This window comes from Phodopus roborovskii, unplaced genomic scaffold (assembly GCF_943737965.1).
Source record: "Phodopus roborovskii unplaced genomic scaffold, PHOROB, whole genome shotgun sequence".
NCBI classification, from domain to species: domain Eukaryota; kingdom Metazoa; phylum Chordata; class Mammalia; order Rodentia; family Cricetidae; genus Phodopus; species Phodopus roborovskii.
In genome coordinates this window covers 432,044-458,355 of record NW_026126613.1, presented here as the reverse complement: position 1 = coordinate 458,355, position 26,312 = coordinate 432,044, and the positions used below count along the sequence as shown (strand labels likewise).

At 39.4% G+C, this 26,312-nt stretch overlaps 1 protein-coding gene across 1 annotated transcript in view; it reads right to left on the bottom strand.

Annotated features, from left to right (window-relative positions):
- The window catches only part of Epm2a (EPM2A glucan phosphatase, laforin), an 81,891-nt gene that overhangs the window by 37,797 nt on the left and 17,782 nt on the right, over nt 1–26,312 (bottom strand). The window contains exon 2 of the mRNA XM_051206179.1: nt 13,580–13,754. Within this exon, the coding sequence (XP_051062136.1) occupies nt 13,580–13,754 (175 nt within the window). The remainder of the gene's footprint in view (nt 1–13,579; nt 13,755–26,312) is intronic.

Below are 26,312 nucleotides of genomic sequence, written 5' to 3'. Positions count from 1 at the left end.
AATCTTCTTCGAATCCCCCATGACAGCGCCCCTTACCAGCAGGAAGTAGTTTGGAAAGAACAACACCCAAATTCCCAAATATTGTCTATAAATGTTTGTTTTCATTTTAATGGACTTGGTTATATATATATATATATATATATACATATATATATATATATAAAAACATTTAATCGTCATTAAAAAGCACATGGCAAAAAAAAAGGGAAAACTTAGAAAGTATTATAATAAAAAAATAAAAGTTAGATGGTATAGTTAAACTGGGTTATTTTGCAGCAAAAACATATCAGGCTATATATATATATATATATATGTATATATATATATATACCCATCCAAAATTATTAATAAACATAAAATCATTAAATGACTGCAAAGGGAAGCCTTTAAAAATAAAATGCATACGAAAGAGAAAGCAATTTAGAAATGTCCTCAAATATGGCTTGGAAAATGTTTTCTTATTATTTGTTTAATATTCAATTACTGCTTATAAAAGTGGATGAAGTTGAGCTGTGGAGACGGCTCAGCAGGTAAGAGCACACACCGCTCTTGCAGAGGAAGTGAGTTCAGCCCCCAGCCCACCACTGCCTTTAACTGCAGTCCAATGGTGCATCCAATCCCTCCAACTTCCAAGGGCACCTGCATTCACTTACACAAACATGCACACACAAGTGCACAATCAAAACTAAATCTTTAAAAAAATAAAGATTTAGGATGTTTGCTTATGAAAGTTATCTCACTATACTGCTCAGAACTACCCTGCCTCACCAGAGTGGGCTCAGAACAAATTGTTAAGGTGTAAAATTTAATACCATGCAAGGCTGACTTCAATGCAAAAATTATAAAAGAGTTTACATGAAACTTAAAACTCTTTACCATTCCATAGGACTGCGCTTTCTGTACAGAAAGGTAAGGTCCCATTTGTTGGGACCTTATATGAATTCTGTTGTTGACCTGTTTAAACATTTTACATAGACAAGGAAAGAACTTCCATAATGAATTTTGAAAGATAAAATAACTTTTGTGCTTATTTTTATACCTGCTCTGATAATAATTAAGCATGTCAATAAAACAAAGCCTTTAAATATAAAAACGCACTCTAAAAAAGAAAGTAATTTGACTGTAAAACAAATGGCTAGGAAAGTGTCATAATTTTATCACTTTTAATCAGGGCACCAACTTCTCAAATTTTATTGCTATCATCCCATAATAATGGTACACTACAGCTAACTAACTCACCCAAATTCTACTGCTAAAGTAAAGCAGAGATTCAGACCAGGCAATCTGACTCAAAGCCAGGATTTTTAATAAGAACATGAGGAATGAATTAGAAAATGGAATGGAAAAACTCCATTCTGAGCATAGCTACACATACGTTCAGGATCCTATGAGCTGACCAGGTACCAGCTATGGCAGAAAAGCCACTGACTGACTCTGGTGGCCATGAACTTTCTGTTCATGTGTCCGTCCCCACCAGGACATCAGCTGGGCTTGCTGCTAGAAAGTGAATATGTCAGGACTCCCCAAGGTCACCCCTGTTTTTATGGAATGGGTGTCTGAGTCCTCAAAACCCGTGACTTGAAATCATGAACTCCGCCGGTGGTCATGTTAAGAAGTGTGGGCCGTGAAGAGAACATAAAAGCTGAGCCCTTGAGAGTAGGATTCGTGCCTTTATAAAACAACACATTGATAAAGCTCCCTGAATGCATCTGTGGCGGGAAGGTGCCATATAGAGACTGGAAACTGGGTCCCCACCAGACACTGGATCCCTCTGTTCCTTGATCTTAGACCTCTCAGCCTCCAGAATGGAGAAACGAGTTTCTGTTCTCCATAATCTAGACATTTAATGGCATTTCATCAGATCATCCCGAATGAGTTGACAGCCAGTTTATGTAATGCATCTAGATCACACATGGGCCTTTGTACTCACTGCTGCGTTTACCGAGTGTGCTGCAAAGACACGAAGTGAAGTTATCAAGAAAAGAAGGGCATCAAGAGGGGTCTGGAGGAAACAGGAGCAAACATCCAAGGGTCCCCTCCACGTACTCATGTAATGCATCTCTTTAAACTGACCTTCAGCCTTGTCCCATGATGATAAAACTGATTCCCATCAGCTTAGCACATAGCACTATATTTATTTCATGAGGGTCTGAAATAAAAAATTCATTTCTATTGTACACTAACTCCTTGTATGGTGTCTGCATTTACTATTTTATCCCTGTCCCCCCTCCAACTCCATTTGCATTAGCAAGAAGCCAGCCCAAGACAAATATCTGAAATATGTTAAAGAAATTATTTTTGTGAAAAAGACAAAATGCTTCAAACCAAAGTTGAGTAGGAAATTCTGTCTGCATCTGCCCAAGCATACAGCCACATTTTACCTTCTCTTTATTTTGCATTTTAATTATAGATATGCTCCATTAAATGACTGACCTGTTCTGCACTCTAGAGCATTTTTTAAATTTATGGTCTTTTTATTTTTAATGAGGATATGTGGTTTGGATTCCCCATTTATAACACAATAGACGGCCTTTGCTCCTAAGCTCATTTCTCCTGGTTGCCATTATTCTGTGCTTCATTTCCAGTCAGAGAGTCTGCTGATTTCACTCACCTCTAAGAATCAAAGCCCTGAAAGACACCCTTCTTACTCTTTTCATTTAAGATGTAAACAAAAAGTCTTATTTTTGGTCTTATTTCATAATAGTGCAGCTCATTGAATTTCAGATGAACATTGTGCTGTTTTTATTAAGATTCAATTCATAATTAAGCAATAAAAATTCTGCTTTAAGATGACATACTCCTTATTGGGCTATTTTGTAAATTAAATACATAGAAAATTCTATTCTGCCTTTGTTGTTCAAGTAATGGAAAATGGCAATGGCTTTCTACCTTCAAATACAAAATTAGTTTTTGTGTGTGATTGAATTAATGTCCACTGAGTTTTTAACATTTACTTCATCTATATAAATTTATTGGGTACAGTGTGATAATTTCATGTTACACATTTATAGCATAATGAGAGAAGTTAGTTAATATTTCTATCTTTTTATATTTTTTAACTCTTAACACATAAAATGCCTCTTTATGAAGCACAGTGTAATATTTCAATACATGTATACAATATGCACTAATGAGTAATTAATGTCTCTACTTCCTACTTTGTGTTTGGAGCCTTTGAATGTCTACACATCATTCATTAGAATGGGCTGAACCATAGGAACTTACTCCTTATATCAGTGTTTAGTTTGGGCTGCTGCCAGCAATCTCTTTTATACTGTCCAGTTGCTTGTCTTAGACGTCTCATCGTAAGGGAAAATATATGGAATCTATCATCTCTCTGCACCTGCCTTATTTCACTTAGCATCATCTCCTCTGATATGGCTCCATCTGTTTTGTTGAAAATGGTAAGATAGAATCTTTGGTGGCTAACTAATATTCTACTGTGAGAAAATATGCTTCAAGTGAGACTGAAACACACTACCTGAACATCACAATGCTCCGAGTGATTATCTCAATAGAGACACAATGGCACTTGTTAATGTTGCTAATGGACTTGAGATAATTCTTCAAATCTTTGTATCAGTTATCTTTCTCATTGATAAAACAACTGTAACATATGGAGGGAGCTTATTTTGGCTCACAGTTTGAGGGTTAGAGTACAGTCCCGCATTATGGCAAGGATCATGAAGCAGCTGGTCACATTTTACCTGCAGTCAGGAAACAGAAAAAGATGAATATCTATGTTCGGCTTGTTTTCTTTTCTACACTGTCCAGAATCCCAGCCCATGCCATGGCGCCGCCTACATGGAATGACCTGTATGGGTCATTCCAATACAGTTAAACCCAACTTGAAGCTTCCTACATACACATCTGAAAGATTACTTTCTAGGTTATTCTATGACCTGTCAAGTTGGCAGTTAATATTAATCATCACTGGCTCCATTTTCTACTATGTTTAGAAACATTTCTCTTGACTTGGTTTCCCAGACAAATTCCAAGACAACTTGTTAGATTGTGAAGTTGGATAAGCTTAAAAACTACCAACACAGAAACTATAACTAACTAAACACTTCCAACAATGGAGATTGGCAGACCCAAATAAATTAATATTGGTAATTTCTTAGAAGTTATGATCTATATATGTATATCATAAAATTTTGTATAAACCATATTCTCTGACGTGTGTAGCAGTATGATTCTCAACAATGTATTAAATTTTATTTTTTAACAATAAAAGTCCAAGACATAGTTTTGATAGCATTATACTTATCTACGAGCCTTTTTCCTGTTCTTCAATATTATAATTACTAAAAATACTTTATTAGGATGAGAAAATGAGAATGTGAGGTAAATTAAACTTTTATGAAATTCCTTCTTTCATAAAATTTTAATTAACACGATATCTCCATTTTTTTAAAAAAATTGCTCCTGGCTATTAAATATTAAATATATTTTTGAAAGCAAAGTCACATTGCAAATGTGGTAAGATTTAAATAGGACTCCACGTCCTTGATGTGGTCTGGGCCACTTAAAGAAAATAAGCTAAAAAAGTTCACAGGAACACAAAAAGTAACTTAGCTGCATTAATATTTTCACAGAAATGTGTATTTCATGTGCCTCTACCATGAGACCATTAGCTTATGAGCTGGAACAGGTAATCTCTCATACCTAACTTTTGGGGAAAACTGGGCACTCAAAGATTACCCAAACACTGAACGGAACCCCGTACTGTCTTACTAATAAAGAATCAATATAAGGATGGGGGTGTGTTTTAGTTTCCTTTCTGATGCTGTAATAAAACAGTCTGAACAAAAGCAGCTCGGGGACGGCGTATCCATTCAGGGTCGCAGTTCATCAAGGAAGGAATTCATGAACAGGAATTCAAGCAGGAGCTTCAAGCAGAAACCATGGCAGAACACCGCTCTCTGGCTAGCTTGCAGGCTCATCCTTACCCAAGGCCTCCTGCCCAAGGCAGGGCATTGTCCACCGTAAAATGGTCCTCCATCCTCAATTACCTATCAAGATGCCCCACGAAACGTCTGACCCAGGCAGTCCCTTAACCGAGATCCCCTTCTCAGACAACTCTAGGGTTTAGAGTCTAGGATAAGTCGAGCTTGCAATTAATACAGAACACAATAATAGACAGAAGCCAGGAGAAAGGAGGACAAGAGAGATGAGAGAAGGCATCGCTGAGGAAGGACAGTAAACAAAGGCGAGCACGGGCCAGAGAGACTGTAGCCAGGAAATGAAAGGGGGCGTAGAATAGGCAGAAGGGCGACAAACAACAGTACCACCTTCCTATGGAAAGTTTTTCAAGTACAGACCCGCCCCCTGCAGTCCACAGGCTGTGCAAACTTCTCACTACTGAGACCTGAACCGACTCCTTAATCATGGCTCACAGTTCGGAGAGTGCTCCTATTTTTTTTTTTTTCAAGTCATACAGCAGTAAAGGATCCCAAAATATCCCTCGGGTGCTATTCACTTAGGTGAGGGGAGATTCTACCACTTAGCCCTATTGTGAGCGTTTCCAGTTTCTTATATAAGGGGATTTTTGCATAGATTACAAAGCACCTTTGCTGCCATCTAAATATGACAATATTGTTAAACTGGAGCATTTATAATTCCTAACACAATATATGTGTGATATATAAATTATGCCTTAAAATCAGGGCCCCTCTTTTTTTAAATGGGGAGCGATAATAAGCAAACTCACAACGGGGCATTTTGAAAGCCAATGTTCTGATGTCCAATGCATAATTTTCAACTCTGTGATACCACTGTATCCTACCATGCCTGCATCGTTAATTAGCAGCATCTGATTTTACTTCGCTGGATGCGCAGCTCACCGGCGTCAACAGCTGGTTCAGGCTGAGGACCACGGATGAATGCACGTGAGCCCTGCTGTCTATCAGAGTGCTTCTCCCACACCCAAGCATCCCTGCCTCTGTTTTCTTAAAAGGAGATGAAAGGGTAGGGTAAGAAGTCCTTGCCACGACTGAGTAAGTCAGCTGTTTGTGTCTATACTTGTGATTGGATGAGAAACTGCTAGAGGGTATCATGGAACAAGAAAATGGAAGCTCCACTTCCCGGGAATTGAAGAGTGGAGAGGCAGAAAGAGGCAGAACTAGGAGGCGGCTCTTCACTGCTTAGAAACTGTTCCCACCTAGGGAAGGTTCCCACCTAGGGAAGGTTCCCACCTAGGGAAGGTTCCCACCTAGGGAAGGTTCCCACCTAGGGAAGGTTCCCACCTAGAGAAGGTTCCCACCTGGGGGTGGGGGGGGGTTCAGAGAAGCCACAGTCCTTCTCATCCTGTGACCTGGAGAGTCTCTCTCTCTTTCTCTCTCTCTCTCTCCCTCCCTCCCCCTCCCTCTGTCTCTCTCTGTCTCTCTTTCTGTCTCTGTCTCTCTGTCTCTCTCTTTCTCTCTCCACACACACACACATACAGATATTAATGAAGTTTAACTTGCCCAATGCAGTCCTTATACAACATCTGATCGGGACCCTCTTCTTTCAGTCTGGATTGCAGGGTCCTGACCCAACTCCTCTGTTTCATATCCGTGTGTTTAGGCAGAAAACGATACTTAGTATGCAACTGAGATGCCATAAAAATTATGTGTGTGTGCATGTGTGTATGTGTGTGCGTGTGTGTGTGCGTGTGCGTGTGAGTGCATACATATATCTGTGTGTTTTTAAGTGCAACATTTTCAGTGATATCCATACTTTCTGTGATATTTTGACCTGTTGGTCAATTAAGCTAATATTTTCATCACGGTTGATTCACTTATCAAGAACAAGAAGCCGCTGGGTGGTGGCATTGCAGTGCAGAGCAGTTCGAGGCCAGCCTGCTCTACAAAGCCACACAGGGAAACTCTGTCTTGAAAAATCAAAGAGAGAGAGAGAGAGAGAGAGAGAGAGAACAAGAAGTTTAAATGACATTTAAGGAGAAAAACTTTAAGAGCTTGAGAAACAAGGATGAGGAAATATTTTATAACATCAAAACACAAAAATAAAGGCCTATCTTTATCAATGTACTAAAAAGCCACAACAAGACTTTTGTGATACCTAAATAGCTAAGGGCAGGCCATTCTCAGGTGAAGAGAGAAACGCATGCATGTTTGCTGTCTTTTATTAATCTTCTCCATTAATTTAGTACTCCTTCCACACTGTTCACCCAGAGAAGACCATAATCAAGAAATCAGTCATTATAAACCAATTAAAATGGTTGATTTCAATAACTGACAAAGTGATATAAATACATCACGCTAAAAACAAGACCAAAACATTCTCTGACTTGCTCTTTCCTAACATAAGCAGATTGCCTGGCTTTCTGAAGTGAACTTTCCATAATCAACACAACCCAATTAATTCTATTCTGTTTTTTTAATAAAAAAAAATGACACAACACTGTTATAGTATGTCACTTATGATCTATTGTAGTGCCCGCCGCACTACGATCTGTTCCACGGATCGGGCAAAGGCCTAGAGATTGAAACAAAGACAAGACAGCGGAAAACTCTAGAACAAAGGCTATCTTAGCTCGTCAAAACTATTCACTCTGCCTTCTACATTCATTTGATCTGAGAAAATAGCTTTTCCTTGGTTGTCATAGACACTGATACTGGAATTGGGTAAAATCTTGTAAAACTTAAAATTCGGGAGTCGTTTCATTTACAACCCATTAGTCACTTGGTCTGGATACCTCATTTTCACCTAAAAATCTCACCCCCTTCTTCTCTCACTAAAATTACGCTTCGTATTTCACTGCGAAGGCAGTAAGTCATCAAAACATGACCTTCCATACGCTCTCACCACCACAGCAACCTACTGCATCCAAGTGCGAACTATGCACCCTCCTCTCGTGCTCCTGGAGGACCCCTCTGTTCTCCTGGAGACTTTCCTGTGCTCTGTTGCCGCGGAATGGTTTTAAGCAGTTTCTCCCTTCCTCCAGTTGGCCACGTTCTTCACATCCCATGGGATCGTTCTCGTTAGCATGAAGCTGTGCTACAATAGATATCATTTTGTGCCACTTTCTCTTACTGCATAAACTCTCCTCTCACCGCTCGCTCGCTCTTTTGTGGTAAAGTTCATAGGCGACAGGCACGCTGCCACACATTCCCACATAATGCCTCATGAATCTCATTCCCTTGCTTATTTGTTATAAAAGAATCTTCCGTTCGCTACCATTTGCCACTGATGGAGACATCTGAAGACAATGCAAAATCATCATTTAAATGCCAGTGCTGTGGATAATGTACAAGACGGCACCGAAACCAGCTGCCTCTTTTATAACCGCACTGTGGCTGGGATGGCTCTATCAGCAAAAAACTGACTGACACTTGAGTCGACGGGCGATTCCAATTTGGGGCCTTTCATCACTGATCTGTTTCCTTTCACATGATATTGTAAATAAATCATCCGAGCATAACTACATTGGTAGTGTGAAACATTTTACTTAAATGTTTTACATAAATTATAGTTTTGAATCTGGAAGAAAAGGACACCTGTCAATAACTGGCCATACGAAATATGAACACTACCATATGCCAGTGGGAAAAGGGACCCTCAAAGGAATCCCACACACCAGGTAAGTCTCAGCAGAAATCCTTCCCTACTGAGAAGCACCCTGCTTGTCCCTCCTTCAACTATGGACAACTGCAGTCTCATTTTAAGATTTAAAGAATCTCAGTCATTTGACCAGTTGTAAGTACCAGTTGGAACTGGCTGTCCTCCTTTACCCAATAATATTTTTTGCGTTTGAACTACAGAATAAGAACAATGCAATCTCTTGGTGGTACATAAAGTATTTTGTGGCTGATTTCTATTTATTGCAAAAGGAAAATTCTCACCAAAGTTTGATTATAAACATAAGTAATACAAAAATATTATTATGTAGGAAGCATGTGCATACTCACTGAACATAACCGTATGCTGGCTATAAGATGTGTTTTTGTAAATGTAGTTTCCATGGAGTTAAGCCGAATATGTGCCTAGGCCACACACATGAAGCAAATTGTCATTTCGAGTTGGACCATTTGGTCCCTGGACCTGAAACCAGAAAAGCTGACATGACACAGTCATTTTAGGTGAACATAACATGTTGACAAAATGTCATCTAACCCTTCTCTCTTCTATCATTAACCTTAGTGTGTTTCTAGAACTGTGGTTAGCAATCATTTAGTTCCACAACTTGCTTTGCAAATTGGAAAACTAATGCTCGCAGTGCTATTAAAGGATTGTTCCAAGGTTACCCAGGGGAAAATAAAAAACTGAGAGTAGATTGAAAGTTGATCCTTACTTCTTCTACGGAGGAATTAATCTCATCATTAAAAAAAAATGCCAAATCAAACAGTACTTTAAAGTATACAAAGTCCCTATGCTGTGCTGTTTAAAATAACTGTTTTAAAAATAACCATATAATGTTTTTGTTTTCTAAAGCTCAGGCCTATAAAGTAGAAGTAGGCTTTTACAATACATTTTCTAAATTGTAACATGTCAAGAGTCTAAAGTGTTATGTTCATTAAGTCTAATTTATGTCTCTTGAAGTGTGTTCAATTGGCAATAAACCTTTTCAAGAAACGAAATTATAGCCCTTTACAACTAATGTTTCATTAAATTAGTTGTCTGTATCTTTAATGCAAATCTGTTCTTTTGCAAGAAAAAAAAAGTTCTACTGAAGAGGGAGGTGTAGTTTCCCATGTGTAGCCAGAACGAGAAAATATAATGTTGATAATTAAGAATCTCTGACTCTTGACTATTGGGAGTGGCCAGGATGTTATTTTCTAAGGAAAATGTCTGCCAGCTGCCTTGTTTCCCAATGTTACTGGAACGGTTCAATTTTAAACTTGTTATCCAGGCTAAGTAGTAAACATCCCTCTTTCACCTCATGAAGTAACTTGGAAGTACAAACTATTTGGTCATATGTATTCTGCTATCATTCCTCTGTTCATCCACAATGGCCACTGTCCTTAACTTGACCTGTCTTCCCCAGGTGTCCTATTAGAAGAGACCACCCTCTATATTCCAGCTTACATTATTCCTCACAAAGATTTCTTGAACTAAAACTCATGCCCCTCACTAAGCTGCATATAAAACTTCACTGAAACAATAATCTCTCAGCATTATAGATGTATATATGTCTGTCTTATTCTCGGATATTATGAGTCCATTGAAAGCAGAGGCCTCTGATAGACTAGCATTTAACATGGACTATGTCATAGCTTTTTCTGAATGAACAAACTTTTCTATACACCCTGTGACATATCATTCAATGGTTATATAGCTGTATTCTTGGAAGACTAATAATATAATAGATCCTGCTAACTCATTTCGATACAATTTACCCTATTCAAAAAAAGAATTCCAGGCATAATTCTCTTCCCACATTCAAAATAGTCTGTGTTTGTATACCCTTAAAGAAGTTTTTAATGTCAATATTATTACATATACTCAAGCATATTACTTGTCATGAGTAGATCTACTTCAAAAGCTAAGATAAATGTACACATTATACTCAGATGAACATGACAAACATATCAATTGAGTGTTTTCAAATTAATAAGGAAATATATGAACATCTTTTCATTTAAACTAAATGTACATTTTATCTTGTTCAGTTTAAAAATGAAGGTATATGGTAGTTGGAATATCCAAAGCGAATTAAACTAAAATATATGAACATGTGTGAAAATATCCCTCCTTCATTCAAAACTGCTGCCTCCTTCAAATACTGTGTGCACAAAAGTCACATAGAGACAATGCAAATGAAGGTCCTGGGACTCAGAGGAATAGAGATATATACCCAGGGTTATATGTGGTGATACAGCATTGATAGTTAAATACACATGTGTTTGCTTCCACACTTCAATTATTCTGTCTCTATGTGTATATACACATGCACATTGCACATGTAGTACCCGTTGCAACCCATGTGGAAAGGTCAGGATCCAGGTTTTTCCTTCCACATATGGATCTTGGGAATTAAACGTAAGTTGTCAGTCTTGGCAGCAGGTGTCTTTACCCAATGAGCCATCTCACAAGACCCACATTTGAAACAAAAACCAAAAACCATCACACCCAATAGTCCACTTAGCCTGTTCATGACATTTAACGATGAAAAACATTAGCGAGTAACACAAACTATGAATGCATTTTTACCTGTTACGATATGTAGCAGAAGATTAAGTTCCCTAAGAATTCAGGCAGACAGATTTGGGTGTACAACCAAATTGCTTAAGGAAAATAAATTCTGCCTTTCTTCCATGGTTGAGTACATGAGCCATCATCCCTTCCCACCTCACTATGTGCTGTATGTGGAGCTTCAGAAGTGCAATGCTCTCAGAAAAGCAAAGACTCAAAGAGTAAGAGACATGCTTGGGTGGACAGGAAGAGAAACAAAACCTGTTCTCATCAGCGTTCAACCAACACTCTCAGATACAGAAGCCAATAATTGTAGAAGAAGCTCTTATCGGCTACATGAGAAAACCAACCTAGTTTTTCATGAGAGCAAGTAAGCATCATAGGCTATTTTAAAACTATAAGAGAGAAATATTTACATAAAAATAATAACTAATTGGGGGAGGAAACAAGATCATCTCGGTCGAAGAACTTTAGAGTAATTAGAAGTATTGTAAGAAAGATTCATGAATATATCTATTTATAAACTAGAACAAACAAGAATCACAGTAAGATTAAAATTCCCAAAATTAAGAAAGAAATACTTTGTAGTTTATGTTGGAAAATACTGAGAAAGTCTCCAAACTATAAAGTAATAAAAGCAACAGGTGAAGAATATGGAATTTAAGAACGGATGTGAATCCAACAGGTCCAACATGAACCTAAGAAGACTCTTTAGTGACAGCCATCAAAGGCACCACAGAAGGGGGTCTCTCGAGCTGAGGACACGGCTCTTTGGAGGGTCTAGGGAGTTTTGTTCAGGACAAATGGGAGAACCCGCAAGCACGTGCCCACAAGGGTTAACATCAGCTCAGCCGGGACTGCTTCTTGCCCTCGCCATGTCGCCTGCTGTCCCCGATGTCTGGACACGATGGTTCGATGGTTCGTGCTTTCATTTCATCTCGGCTTCCCCTTTACTTCCCTCATTTGCTCCATTATCTCCCTAGATCCGTCACCCTCAACGTCGTCTCCACAGTGGAGACTCCCAGGTACGTATGACACTTCCAATCCTCCTGCAAGCTTCTGTGCACCGAAGCTGCTCTGTCACTGAAGCAGCATTTCAAACACACTTATGTTCACGGTTCCTGTGTAAACCCCGTCCTTCTCACACCAGGCATTCAGTCCAGCAACACTAACATCAGACATGAATGGGAGAGAGTGGGTTTGAAAAGAATAGCCATGCTCTCGTATTTTGTACAATTTATAGGCGCTGTCTATTTCCTTTCTCTCAAGAGATCTTATCCAAAGCAATACATTTATGAAGAACACAGGGCTGGAGAGTTGTGGTTAAGAGAACTGGCGGCTCTTCCAGTAGACCCAAGTTTTATTTCCAGCACTCCCATGGCAGCTCATACCTGTCTGTAACTCCAGTCCAGGACATGCAATTCTCTCTTCGGCCTCCTCAGGCACTGGGAACACATGTAGTACATGTGTGTACAGGCAAGCTAAACACCTATGCATATAAAGTATAACTTTGAAGGTTCTTTTAAAGAACACACTTGGCTATTGGTATAAGCACTGCACGATCAACTGTAAATAATATATAATATCTGAAGATTGGTTTTACTTTTTAAGAAGTGAAAATATGAAAGACATGTTTACTATATTAAACATAGGTTCCATATATCTTAAAATGTAAAAGTAATGACAACCACTGACAGCAGATTTGGAAAAAAAAAAAATACAGGCACAAAATATATAAAGTAGGAAATGACAAGATATAGCCCAAAAAAGTAAGAAACGAATGTTTTCAATTTGTGTGGTAGAGATTAGAGTAAGGGACAGGAACAAATGAGTATTAAAATTCACACATGTGATAGAAGAAAATAAATACACTAACAAACAAAGGACACGCACAGATGTAAAATTCCACAGGGACCAGCCATAGAGCGGTGTAACGTCATCCCTTCTGATGAGGGACAATGAAGGAAAATGGAATGAGTCTTTCACTTGTCATCCTCCTTGATGGCTGCATAGTTGCTCTGGCACATGCTGCTATTAGCATATTTACATGGACCAATGCAGAAACAATATTAATGAATTAATGAAGCAAATGACTACTTATATGTCTTATTCCTCACACTAAGGAGACCACAAACATTTGTCTCCCTCCTGTAAAAAATAAGATGAGGGACACAAAGTGATCAGGCATATGTTAGAGCAGTTTTTACATTCAATCCATTGAATCAGTAGATTGATTATCTACTATTCTGTCTAAATATGCCGAGAGCGCCATATACATAAAACGAGTTAGTCTATGAAACTCTTCCACACAAAGGAGCTCACACGCCCACACACCGACCTATCTGATCAAAGCACTGCAGGCTTGAACTCATTGAGTATTTCCATTGTCCCAGTACTGCCTCCTGTCCTACTTCGATGCTTACACACACGGTGCTATTTTTACCTTGAATAATGCATGGCTTGGTGGCCTGCAATGTTAAAATAGAAGTCTGTTGTGTGCTTCATCTCGTTGGTGTGCCCAGTGCCCTCAATCCAGTGTCCTACTGGGAGACAATACACACCATCCACCAAGTTGTTTTCATTGTATGTACAGCAACGGTCGTGGTGAGGCCCATTCCCTAGAACAAGAAACAACAAACAGCAAGTAAGGGAGAGTTTCTCTTAGACAACCTCGAAGTGACTGGGACAAATTTAATAGCAAGATGAAAATTAACATAAAGTTGCTTAATTGAAAAACACAATAGACCTGAGTCTGAAGAAAGTGGGCATTTGTAAAGTTACTTATGAAAATCTTAGTGTCTGTGTTCCCTCTAAAATACATGATTTTTAATAAAAAGCTTTGAGAACTCCATGGATCCTCTCAGTATTCTACAACAAGCTATGACTCATTTTATAGCCCAATAACTATTTGAAACGGTTTGGTAGTCATAAACATGCCTGGATTCCTTGTTATCTTTATGGTATGCAAATGTACTATTCAGGTCAGAAATAAGGTATCTTAGTGCCAGTGCAAACAGTAAACACATAAATATGAATACATGAATAAATAGTAAAATAAATGATCAAAGCCAATTTAATTCAAAGCTAAGACCTGGATTAGTGTTACTTATAGATGTGGAAACTAAGTCTTGCAGAGGTTAATTAGCTTACTTAAGCCCGCTGAACATCTAAGCTCAGTATGGTGATTGAGGTGACTCCCGGTGTCCCTCTCTTCCAGGCACCTGATGCCTTCCTGCTAATCCCTGTCTCCTTTGTGTGCACAAAAGACACACGCACCTCCTTCCCAACACCATAGAGCAAAGGAGAAACAGAGGGGTCTGTCTCTAAAAACATCATTTGCCTACTTTGCTGTCTTTCCAGTATTGACCACATTAGATAGTATGGCCTGAATGTCCATGTCACCCAGAGTCCTATGTGGAAGCTCCTCCATTCTTTCCCCTCGTAAGAACACAGCAAGCAGATGCCATCTCTGAAGCCCAACGCAAGCCTTCACTAGATGCTGAATATGCCTTGATCCCTCAGAACTCTTGAGAAATATAGCTCTGGTTTATTAAAACTCGCAGAGCACTGGGGCCTTTATTTCTATGAAACTGAAATTCATGCTATGTTCTAATTAGAACTTACATGCTCATCTCATTTCAAATTATCTCCTTTTCTTATCCCACCTATTATGGGATCATAATATACATCTATTATACATCACAAATAAAACAAATGGCTGTGGTTTGTAGGAATAACTTGTACTTGTTATGCACAAAACAATTGACTCGCCACTTTTCAACTGAAAATTGCTTGGCACAAAATCTAAAAATACTTCTTAACTGGTAGCTGATTCTCTAGCATGTAACTGCATCTTTTCAGCTAAGAGACACAAAACTATTTGCTCAATTAATCATTACTGATCTTACTGGGCAAGACTCCTCTCTTTTCTCTTGATGACTAAAAGGTACTACACCATTGTTCACTGAGTACCTTGATATTGAGTAGTTGATATCCAAATGGACTAGCAACTCAACTCTGACAAGTATATCCAACAGAGATACTTGTTAACAGCAAATGCTGCAACATGTTTTCGCCTTCAATCAATATTTGAGACAGGTAGTGTGCAAAGTCATAGTAAGGACAATTAAAAGTTTCCGCTTTTATGCAGCCGTGTTACAAGACCACACTTTTATTCTGAAGTAACTCTTTGATTAGAGTGAAAAAATAGTCCTGGAATGATGAAGTTGAGAGTTCAGGAGGTTGACCAACAGCTCCGTTAGTAAAGTACCTACTTTGCCAAGCATGAGGACCTGAGTTTGATCCCAAAAACTCATTTAAAGAGCAGGCACATCAGCCCATGCTGTAATCTCAAAGCTGGGGAGACAGAGAGAGGTGGGTCCTTGGGGCCCACTGGCCATCCTGCATGGCCCTGATGGTGAGCTGAGACCCAGTCTCAAAAATGAGGGATGACATCTGACGTTGTTTTCTGGTTTCTACACGCATACATTTGCTCTCACAAATATATGAACACATGTATATATACACACACACAGAGAGAGAGAGAGAGAGAGACATACAAAGTAGTGAGTCCATTTAGAAAGTGACTGTATTAGGCCAGGAATGTGATGAGAGTATTATTGATAGAAACAGAAAAGATTGGGTAGATTCCCTATATTGTACACCATTCAATGCGCATATTATTCATGTGTTGTGTGTATTGCTCGTCCATTATGCTATATTATTTGTCTCTTGTGCATTACTTTCTACACATTCTCATGATGAAAGTATGAAAGAATTTCTATAAAAATTAAATCTTAGTCTCAAGAAAAGAGATTTGGTAGATTCAGAAGGAAAAATCTACTAGATTTGTGAATAAACAGACATGGATAGAGAAGAGGCTGGAGGATCAGTAAAGACCTCTAAACTTTCAGTGAACATTTACTATTTAGAGTCGTGCCATCTATCTACTGAGAGGAAAGATCTGGAAGAGAGCAGCTTGAGAATAAATACAAATAATTATTGAGGAGCTAAAATATAGATACTTTATAATGTTCAATAGAAATATATTATCACCCAAAGAACTTTTCACTGCTAGAAGGTATTTCTGAATACTCATTTTTATATAGTGATGTTTTAGACAGATTTCACAGTAGTTTTGTATAGCTAGGACCCATATTATACAAATTGATTTCACAGTGATTAGAGCATCTTTTAGAATAGCTATCTTTTGAATTTGGCCAAGGAAATACCAAAACCTAGTAATGATTTTATTCAGTGGAATTTCTACACCCAGGAGCATGGAGCAGATTTTATTTGTTCTTTTCCCTTCCAGAACTGGACATTTAATGCACACCAACATAAGAGAACTTAGAAGGACAAGGAGTACAATGAACCACATGGGACCTGTGGAGCATAATGGACAGCACATCCCTGGCTTCTGTGAAGTGTCCTTTATTTGCTCTTCATACCCCAGACTTGGATCTGAAAAGTCAGTGGTTTTCTAACCCCAATAGGACCAGACAAGACAAAATACAACACAACTGTAGTCATCAAAACACCAAATAACCCTATTAAAAATGGGATACAAAAGTGAAGAGAGAATTCTCAATAGAAGAAATCAAAAAGGCTGAAACAGAAGAAAGTGCTCAACATCCTTAGCTATCAGGGAAATGCAAATCAAAACAACTCTGAGATACCATCTTACTCCTGCCAGAATGGCTAAAATTAGAAACACCAATGACAATTTATGGTGGAGAGGATGTGGGGAATCAGGAACACTCCTCCACTGCTGGTGGGAGTGCAAACTTGTACAGCAATTTTGGAGATCAATATGGTGGTTCCTCGGGAAAATGGGAATCAATCTGCCACAGGATCCAGCAATCTACTCTTAGGCACATACCCAAATGATCCATATCCATGCAACAAAGACATGTGCTCAACTATGTTCATAGCAACATTATTTGTAATAGCAAGAACCCAGAACCAACCTAGATGCCATTCAACTGAAGAATGGATAAAGAAGATGTGGCACATTTACACAATGGAATACTACTCTGTGGGGGGAAAAATGCAATCTTGAAATTCACAGGCAAATGGATAGAACTTGAAGAAACCATCCTGAATGAGGTAACCCAGTCACAAAAAGAGGAACATGGTATGTACTCACTCATATATGGATTTTAGACATGGAGCAAAGAATCACCAGCCTATAATTCACACCACCAGAGAAACTAGGCTACAAGGAGGAACCTAAGGGATTCATACAAGGCCCCTCACTGAACAGAAAAGGAATAAGATCTCCTGAGCATATTGGGAGTAGGGGTGGGGCAGTGAGTGGAGAGGGAGCTAGGAGAAAGAGGGGAGGAAAGGAAAGTATGTGGGACTAGGAAGATTGAGTCATGGAAGAAATAGATGAGAGAAGAGAGAGAGAGATGGAGAGGGAGAGAGAGAGAGAGACCATAAAAGAGGGAGCCATTATAGGTTTGAAGAGAAAACTGGTTTTAGAGAAATGTCCAGAGACCTACAAGACTGACCCCAAATAACAATCTGAGCAACAGTAGAAAGGCTACCATAAATGTCCTTCCCTAATAATGAGATTAATGACTGACTTATCCACCATTCTAAAAATGGAAACAGAAGCAGACACCCACAGCTAAACACTGAGCTGAACTCCTGGAATCCAGTTACAGAGAGGGAGAAGTGATGAGGAAAGGGGTCAAGACCAGGCTACAGAAACCCACAGAAACAGCTGACCTGAACAAGGAGGAGTTAATGGGCCCTCAGACTAATAGCTGGGAATCCAGCACTGGACTGATTCTCCTCCTGAACATGGGTCTCAGTAGAAGGCCTGGGCAGTCTAAGGGACCTCAGATAGTGGGAATGGGACTTTGGGAGAACATTCCCCATGGAGGGATACTCCCTTAACCTAGAGGCAGGAGGGAGGGCCTAGGCCCTACTCCAAAGGACTTGACAGATTTTGTTGACCCCTCTTTGAAGGTTCTACCCTCCCTGTGGAGTGGGGGGGGATGGAGTGGGAGGGTGGTCAGGGGGCTTGGGAGGGAGGAGGGAGGGTAGGAGAGGGAACTGGGATAAATATGTAAAATAAGAAAAATAAAAAAAATGGAGGTAAAAAACAATTCGGTAGATAAAATTACGAATAAAAGGGAAAGGCGAAAAAAATCAACAAACTTCAAGAGAACTATAGAAATTAGCCATCCATGGAAAACAGAGAAAAAGATAGACAATCATATTCACTACTGCTCTGGCATGATTCTGTCCTGTGTGTCTGTTCTAAGGAGCAGTAGGCAGTTTTCTCTCTCCGATTTCTCTCTCACTGAAGCATATAACTCTACCTCCTGGAAGACTCGATGGACATGAACATGAGTCCTCTTAGGCCTCAGAACTACCTTATTGGTTGTGAACTAAAGGCTGGCAAAGATTATCACTTTAAGGTGGATAATGATGAGAATGGGCACTAGTTATCACTAAGAACGGTTAGTTTAGGGACAGGAGCAAAAGATGAATCACATGATAGAGGCGGAAGCAATGGACTATGAAGGAAGTCCAATTAGAGTAACACTTCAACCAGCAGTTTCCCTTGAGAGCATTGTGATTATACAGCTGAGGTGTGGTTTGGGGCCTGTGCACATTAGTGGACAGCACCTAGTAGCTGTAGAGGAAGATGCAGAGTCAGAAGATGAAGATGAGGAGGGTATAAAACTCTAAGGTATGTCTGGATAGTGATCTATCTGCTCCTAGAAGTGATAACAAGTTTCCAGCGAAAAATGAAAAACTTGACAAAGATGATGAGGACAATGTCAAAATTGGTGAGATGATGAAGATGATGAGGATGGTGATTTTGAGGAGGAGGACACTGAAGAAAAAGTTCCAGTGAAGAAATCTGTACAGATACCACAGCCATTAAACACACAAAAATCAAACCCAAATGGAAAAGACTTAAAACTGTCAATGCCAAGATCAAAGGCTCAAGAGTCCTTCAGAAAACAGGAAAGGACTAAGACTAGATACCAAAGAACCTAGTTCTGAAGAAGACATTAGGGCAAGATGCAAGTAAGTATCACTGGTAAATTAAACCCAAAGATTGGGAAAGAGGAAAAGAAGAAACAGCAATCTCCACACTGGGTACCATCAACAATCAAGACTGGTCTTGATGCACTCTCATTCCTGTCCTGATTGGCCATCCATCCCCCCTTGCACACTGGAAGCAATCTCTTGTTTTCCGAAAGCGCTGTTCTTTCACTAAGGTGATGCAGAGAACTTTCCTGCTTCCCACACTTGTGCAAATGCCTCAAAACTTGTGAAATTTGTCAAGAAACACAACACAGATTTAAGAAGCTAAGTTTGACGTAACCAGGGTAATCAAAAGAAATATATACAAGGTACATTGTAATTTCTGGAAACTGGCAGCAGAAAGTTTTTAAAACATCCAGAAAACAATAATAAAAGCAGTCCCAGCCTGGAGTGTATGCTTGCCTATAACCTCAAAAGTTTGCACTGGGATGTGGAGGCAACGAGAACTCAAGTTCATCCTTGCTACAAGAGACTTGGGATAGAGGATAGAGAAGAAAACAGCTCTTTTAATGTCAGCAAAATTACCATTAGCAGCCATACAGGCCAAAGGATATAGCACAGTTCAAGCTCTGAAAGAAAACTATTCCCCAAAAGAACTTTTATTCAGTAAATTCATCCTCCAGAAACAAAGAAAAAAAATATTCTAACAATGCTCAATGAAATAAACCCAAGAAATTTCCTTGCTAATTGAACTACTTTTAAAATTGGCTAACATAAGACCGGGAGAAGGCAAGGTGTGGTGGTGAGAGCCTTTAATACCAGTGCTCAGTGGACAGAGGCAGCTAAGTCTCTGAGTTCAAGGCTAGCCTGGTCTATATAATGAGTTGTAGGGCATTCACAACTACACAGTGAGACCCTGTCTTAAAATATGTGTGGGGGGGGATTAAAAATTAGTTTTATCTGTTACCTGTCTAGACTGGACTGGTGAATGCAAAATATTTATTATCATTTATTTTAAATAAGTAAACAACACAAACAGTTTATAAAGTTGAAATAAAGACAATCCAATCTGCATTATTACTGAAAACGTAGAAAAGGATTAATCAAACTAACGAAGCACCTACGTCCTCAGAGTGTATTTGGCCACATTGCTTTTGTTGATTAAGCCATCAGGAGCATCTAAAGAATGTGCACACTGATCCCAGGTCTGACACTCCACTGCTAACAACAGCGGAAGGAAGAAATACCAGAATGAACTCATTGTTCTCAGAAGTTCTGTAAGGCTGAAGACTTGGGCTAACGTAAGTTTAGTATTTATAATGTCATAAATTGAAATTATGTTGGATAAGCATCATTTACTGGGAAAATGTATTAAGCAAAATAAAATATATTTATTATTCATGCTTTGTTTAAATATATCCTCTTTGGGATTTAATTACATTACAGTTTTTACTTCCAGCATATGAACATAAATCCTGAACCTAACACATTAATCTCTTATTTTAGCTATTAATTCACCCCATCTGTCCCTACTTCAGAAGCTATTAGTGAATAAAATGGCAAAAAAAAAAAGGGGGGGGGAGAGTTGCTGCAAACTCTTTGACATTGTAATATTGTTCTAATGGCAAAAAAAAAAAAAAAGAGAGAGAGAGAAAGAACAGAAAACAAACATTTGAGGTTTGTTTGCCAGCTGCTTGCTCTTTGAAAGGGTAGGTCAGGCTGCAGCAGACCTCTTTAAATTAAACTATGTTAGTAGAAAGCAGTTGCGGTTGGCCGTGGTGATGGAAAGGGTTGGTGTGACTCACGTAATAGGATAACGGGCTGAGATAAAAGTAAAGGAGCCAATAGAGAAAGCTATACAGAGGTTGAAGAGAAGAATATGTAAGCACAAAAAGAAGGAAGAAGGAGGAGGAGGAAGAGAAGGAGGAAGAGAAGGAGGAGGAGGAAGAAGAAGAAGGAGAAGAAGAAGGAGAAGGAGAAGGAGGAGAAGGAGAAGGAGGAGAAGGAGAAGGAGAAGAAGAAGAAGAAGAAGAAGAAGAAGAAGAAGAAGAAGAAGAAGAAGAAGAAGAAGAAGAAGTTGTTGTTAACAAACTAAGGTAAAACAGAATGACAGACACTGGCCGTGAGGAACCCCCCCCCCAAAGAAATACAGTACAGGTCAAGCATCGTGTTCAATTTGATGTTGTTTGCACTTGTAATTAACCTCTTTTCTCCAAACATCATTGTCACACAGAGTTCTGATGGGAAGAGAAAATGGAGGGTACACTATAGAAAATTCATTTAAAAACAATTCTTTGCTTATGCTGACTTGCTATAGTCAAAGCTACAAGAAATCATATTTGTCAGGCCGACCAATATCAAAGCCAAGGATGGCTCTGAAGATATAAGCCCTTTTCACTATGCAGGCATTCGGAGAGGGTTTCTATCTTACCTCACCTTAGGATCAGAGAGGAGATTCCCTTTACATACAGTAGGAAGGCAGGTCAACATTCAAAGGTAACCCTTGGTGGAGTGCTTTGCAAGTTACAGACCCTGCACAGACAGAATGAAGTTCTGTGAAAGGAAACAATTACAACAGAAAGTCGTAAGTATGACTTACATAGAACAGTTTTACTTACAAGAGTTTTATCTCATTGAATTGCTCAATCATTATGATGCTCAAGTTAAATGCGAAATTTAAATGGACAACAGGGCCTGTTAATGACAAAAGTAAAACTGACTGCAAACAATTAGCAAGACAAAGATCCATTAGATGAAAGAAGTTCTGCACTCAGGTAGATAAAAACTCAGGAGTTTTTAAAAGTCCAGTTTATTTATAACAATTATATATTGAAATAATCAGAGCATTACAGGTGGCTCACAACCCACTATAACTCTACCTCTAGGGGTTCAGATTGCATCTTTTGGTCTTCCCAGGCACCTGTGCTTACATGTGCAAATTCACACACACACACACACAATTAATTCAAAAAATATATATCTATACATACATATATGTGTGTGTGTATATATATATATATATATATATATATATCTTTATACAGGATTCCAATAGCATAGGAAATAAATCAAAGGAAACAATCACCAGAGTGAAGAAACAATCTAGAAAATTAGGGGGGAATATCTGCCAACTCCACATCGGGCAAGGGATTATACTCAGGGTACATAAAAAGCTGTAAAAATTAAACACCTAAAACCCAAGTCATCCCATCAATAAATGAGTTAATGGACTGAATAGGCAGTTCATAAAAGAAGAAATACAAATGGCCAATAACAATGGAAAGTGTTCTATAGCCCTAGCCATCCAGGAAATACAAATTATGACTACTATGAGATTCCATCTCACCTCAGTCAAAATGGCTTTCATCCAGGAAACAGTGAAGGGTTAGGGAGACAACTCGGTTGATAAAATGTTTGCCACACAAGTGTGAGGATCGGAGTTCAGATCCCCAGCACCCACACAAAAGTCTGGCACAGTCGCAGTCACACTTGGAACTTCTTCACTGGAGGAACAGACATCACAGATTACTGGGTAACACTTTCCAGACTGCCCTGCTCAATCAGTGAACTTCAGATTCATTAAGAGACCCTGTCTCTAAAGAAAGACAGCAAAAAGAATCTGAGGAAGATTCCCCAAATTATCCTCTGATCACACACACACACACACACACACACACACACACACACACACACACACACACACGGGGAGGGGGGAGGAGGGGAGAGGTGCAGGCGCACAGGCCCATGAACATACACAGAAAATAAATAACAACAAATGAAGATGTGGGAAAGGAACCCTGATTCAACCGCCTGTGAGGCTGTAAACTCATGTGGCTTCTATAGAAATCCATACAGAGGCTCCGCACAAAACCAAAAAACTAGTATCGCTCTAAGTCAGCAAGCCTCAGAGATACTCAAACATTCATGTTATGCTGCAATATACACACCACTCACGCTATAGCTGCATTATACAAAACAGCCAGGAAATGGAACTGATCTAGCAAGGTCCCTATCACCTGATGAATAGATAAGAAAGAGATGGTCTGATACACAATGGAATTTTCTGCAGTTGTAAAGAAAAACAAAACCATGACATTTGTAAGGAAAAAAAAAAAAAAAGGATGCAACTGGAAATCATATGTTGAGTGAATTAAGCCAGACTTGCCCCCAAGAGATATTTTCTCACATATAGAATTCTCAGATTCAAAATCACAAAACTAAGAAGTGGATTAAGAGAGGAAAGGAAAAGACCTCGGGGTGGGGGACCAACTAGAGGAAGAAAGGGAATGGCTGGAAAGGGAGGCTCATAGGAGAGGTCAGCACGGGAGGGCGGTGGATGAGAACAAAGGATAATGATGCCACAAAGAAACTCGGGGCTTTGTAAGTAGCAGGAAGAAAAAAAAACTCAACATGATAGGGTCATCACGGTAAAAGACACTTGGCATAATGCTCGTTGCGTATGTTTCAGGGTAGAAAGTTTACTGCTGAAGATGCTGCTGTTTGGGTGGGGTTAGTACAGTGAATGTAGGATACTCATCAGCCTCTCTGTCAATCTGTAATGAAAACTTGCCCAGCCCTTTTAGTTGCAAATGAGCCACACAGCCTTGAGGCAATGACAGAGTTACAAATTACTGCACTAACAGCTCTGTGCAGAATTGGTCTGGCCTCACTTGTTGTCATTAGCAACCACACTCTGGATTCTTTGAGACAGTAAGTATGTCCTTGAGACCGGTTGTTTGGAAACCTGCTGCAATGCTCTGGTCCTCTCTAGCCTGAGGCAAATAGGAGAACAGGAGGCGTGATTAACATGGCCTTCTGGACTCTGCCTCACCTCCAGAGAAAGCTCTCCTGGAGAAAACTCACAAATGGCCTAGGTCATTGTAAGGACTGCATCGTTTTAAACACCTGTCATACAGGCCAGACAACGTCACCAGGGAATCTCTATGATTAGTGAAAAGAGGATAACAGAAGCTTTTCTTTCCTACCTAAATCTAAGTAATATGATGAACGAGGCAGACCTCGGTGGGGTGGGTGGGGTAACTTCTTTATGAAAGATTTTTACTAATCATTGCATACCTCGTGGATTGAAGTGTGCCACTCTAAAACCCACATACTGAAGCCCTAACTCCCTAAGCCCATATTTGGAAATAGGAAATGGTGAAGTTAAGAAGAGATAAGAAGGGTAGGCCATGATGTAGCCTACCTGAGGCCCCTATCAGGAAAAGTAAGAACTAGAAACCCTTTTCTCCCGACCCCCCCCCATACATGCATTGAGAATATAGTCATGTACGAAGTTGGGTGTGGATCTGATCAAAAGTGAAATCTGTCAACATCTTACACACGGGAGTTTTAGTTATTAGAACCGCTGAGAAACGAATTTCTGCTATTTGAGACACGCAGCGTATGTTCCCAGCTCACTGCAGCCCTGGTGCACTGTTACTCTTCTATAGGCAAAGTACTCCAGAGTTTAATCCAACTAAGAGCAAAAGGTCATTGAGCGATCTTTTCACCCCCTCCTGCCAGTTGAAATAACCTATGAAGTTTGAAACTTGACTGCCCCCAGGAACGGACTTGCTGATGAGACAGGATTTTTACAAGGCAACTATTATTGAAACGTGTCAAATTATGGAATTGTAAATTGTATACATGATACACAGGATGTCCAGACATTGTAGAGAAGCTGTGTCTTGATGCCATTTTCTAAGGTGGCGTCGAGACAGATTCTCAGAAGCACTGGCTCACTATAAAGAAAACTAGGATAGCCTTTCAAAGATGAAGAAAGTTGGAGATGGAATGAATACACTGGGATAGAACGCATCAATGAGAGCTAGAACTTAGGGTTTATGATAGAGGGCTGGGTCTGAGGCTGTGATTGACACATATGATGAGGAACAGAACAACGTATGAATGAGAACAATTCAAAGCAATGACGGGAGCAAATTAACTCAATGGGTAGAAAGAGGCACAACCTTCTAGGCCACAATGCATATTACTTACTAGAGCAATCCATCATAATACAACTGCACTTCATGGCTTGGGTAAGGGGAGAACTGAATGATACCTTCCTTTAATCAGTAGGAAGGCATACTCATGAGTCCTTTCACTATAATGGAACACCTGAGATATTTAACTTAAGAGAGAAAAGGTTTACTTTGTTCCATGGTGCAGGAAGCTCCTGTCCAAGCCTGTTCATTCAATGCTCTGGCCTCTGAAAGGGGTACCATACGGCAATGGTGGAGAGGCTGGGGTAAACCAAACTGCTCACCTCATAATCCAAGAAACAAGAAGCAGGAACAAGAGGAGAAACCAGAGTCACATTACTCCAGTCAAGAGTAAATGCCCAGTAACCTAAAGGGCCACCATGAGTACTAATGTTTTAATACACCAAGCCAAGCTATCGTAAATAGTCATCAAATAATACTTTTACCCACCAGCTACACTTCCATTTAAAATTAAACACAATAACCAAGTTCTCCTTGTATAGTTTCTAGAGAAAATCAGAAACTTAAATTCTTCCTAATAGTTTGGCCCAAGCACCAAAACTAAATTATTAATTCCACATTCATTGGAACTATAACTTAGCAAGAAATCAAAAGATTTGGACACCTATTGTGAAAGGGTCAATCGCTTGATAGCTAATCGCACTGCGGTTCAAGGGATGAAACAAAGGTGGCCAGTTTGTTGACGGTATCTATTATGAATGACAGGAGATATTAGCAGCATTCTTGTTTACTGTCTATGTTTATTAATGAGCTTAATAAAGTTTTATTTAATTGGTCTAATACATTTTACTGTTGGTGTTTCTATTGCCATTAAAGCAATATTATAGCTGTGTCTAGACACTGCTATTGTCATCCAATTGACGGGTCATTTTTCTCTCCCCATGGCTCTCCCAGAACTGACTAGAGGTTTCCCTGTGTTTCGGCACAAGAACACAAATTCAAGGTTTAAAAGCACATGCAGCACTTACATCAGTATTAGTCTCACTAAATAAAGCAAACGTTAGGTCTATGAGATGGTCCAGCAGGTAAGAGCACTTTCCACCAATCCTGACAACCTGAGCCCCATCCCTTAGATCTAAATGATGGAAGAGAAGAGCCAACTCCTGAAGGTTATACTCTGACCTTCATACGTGTGCTATGGCACAGACGTGCCCACATACA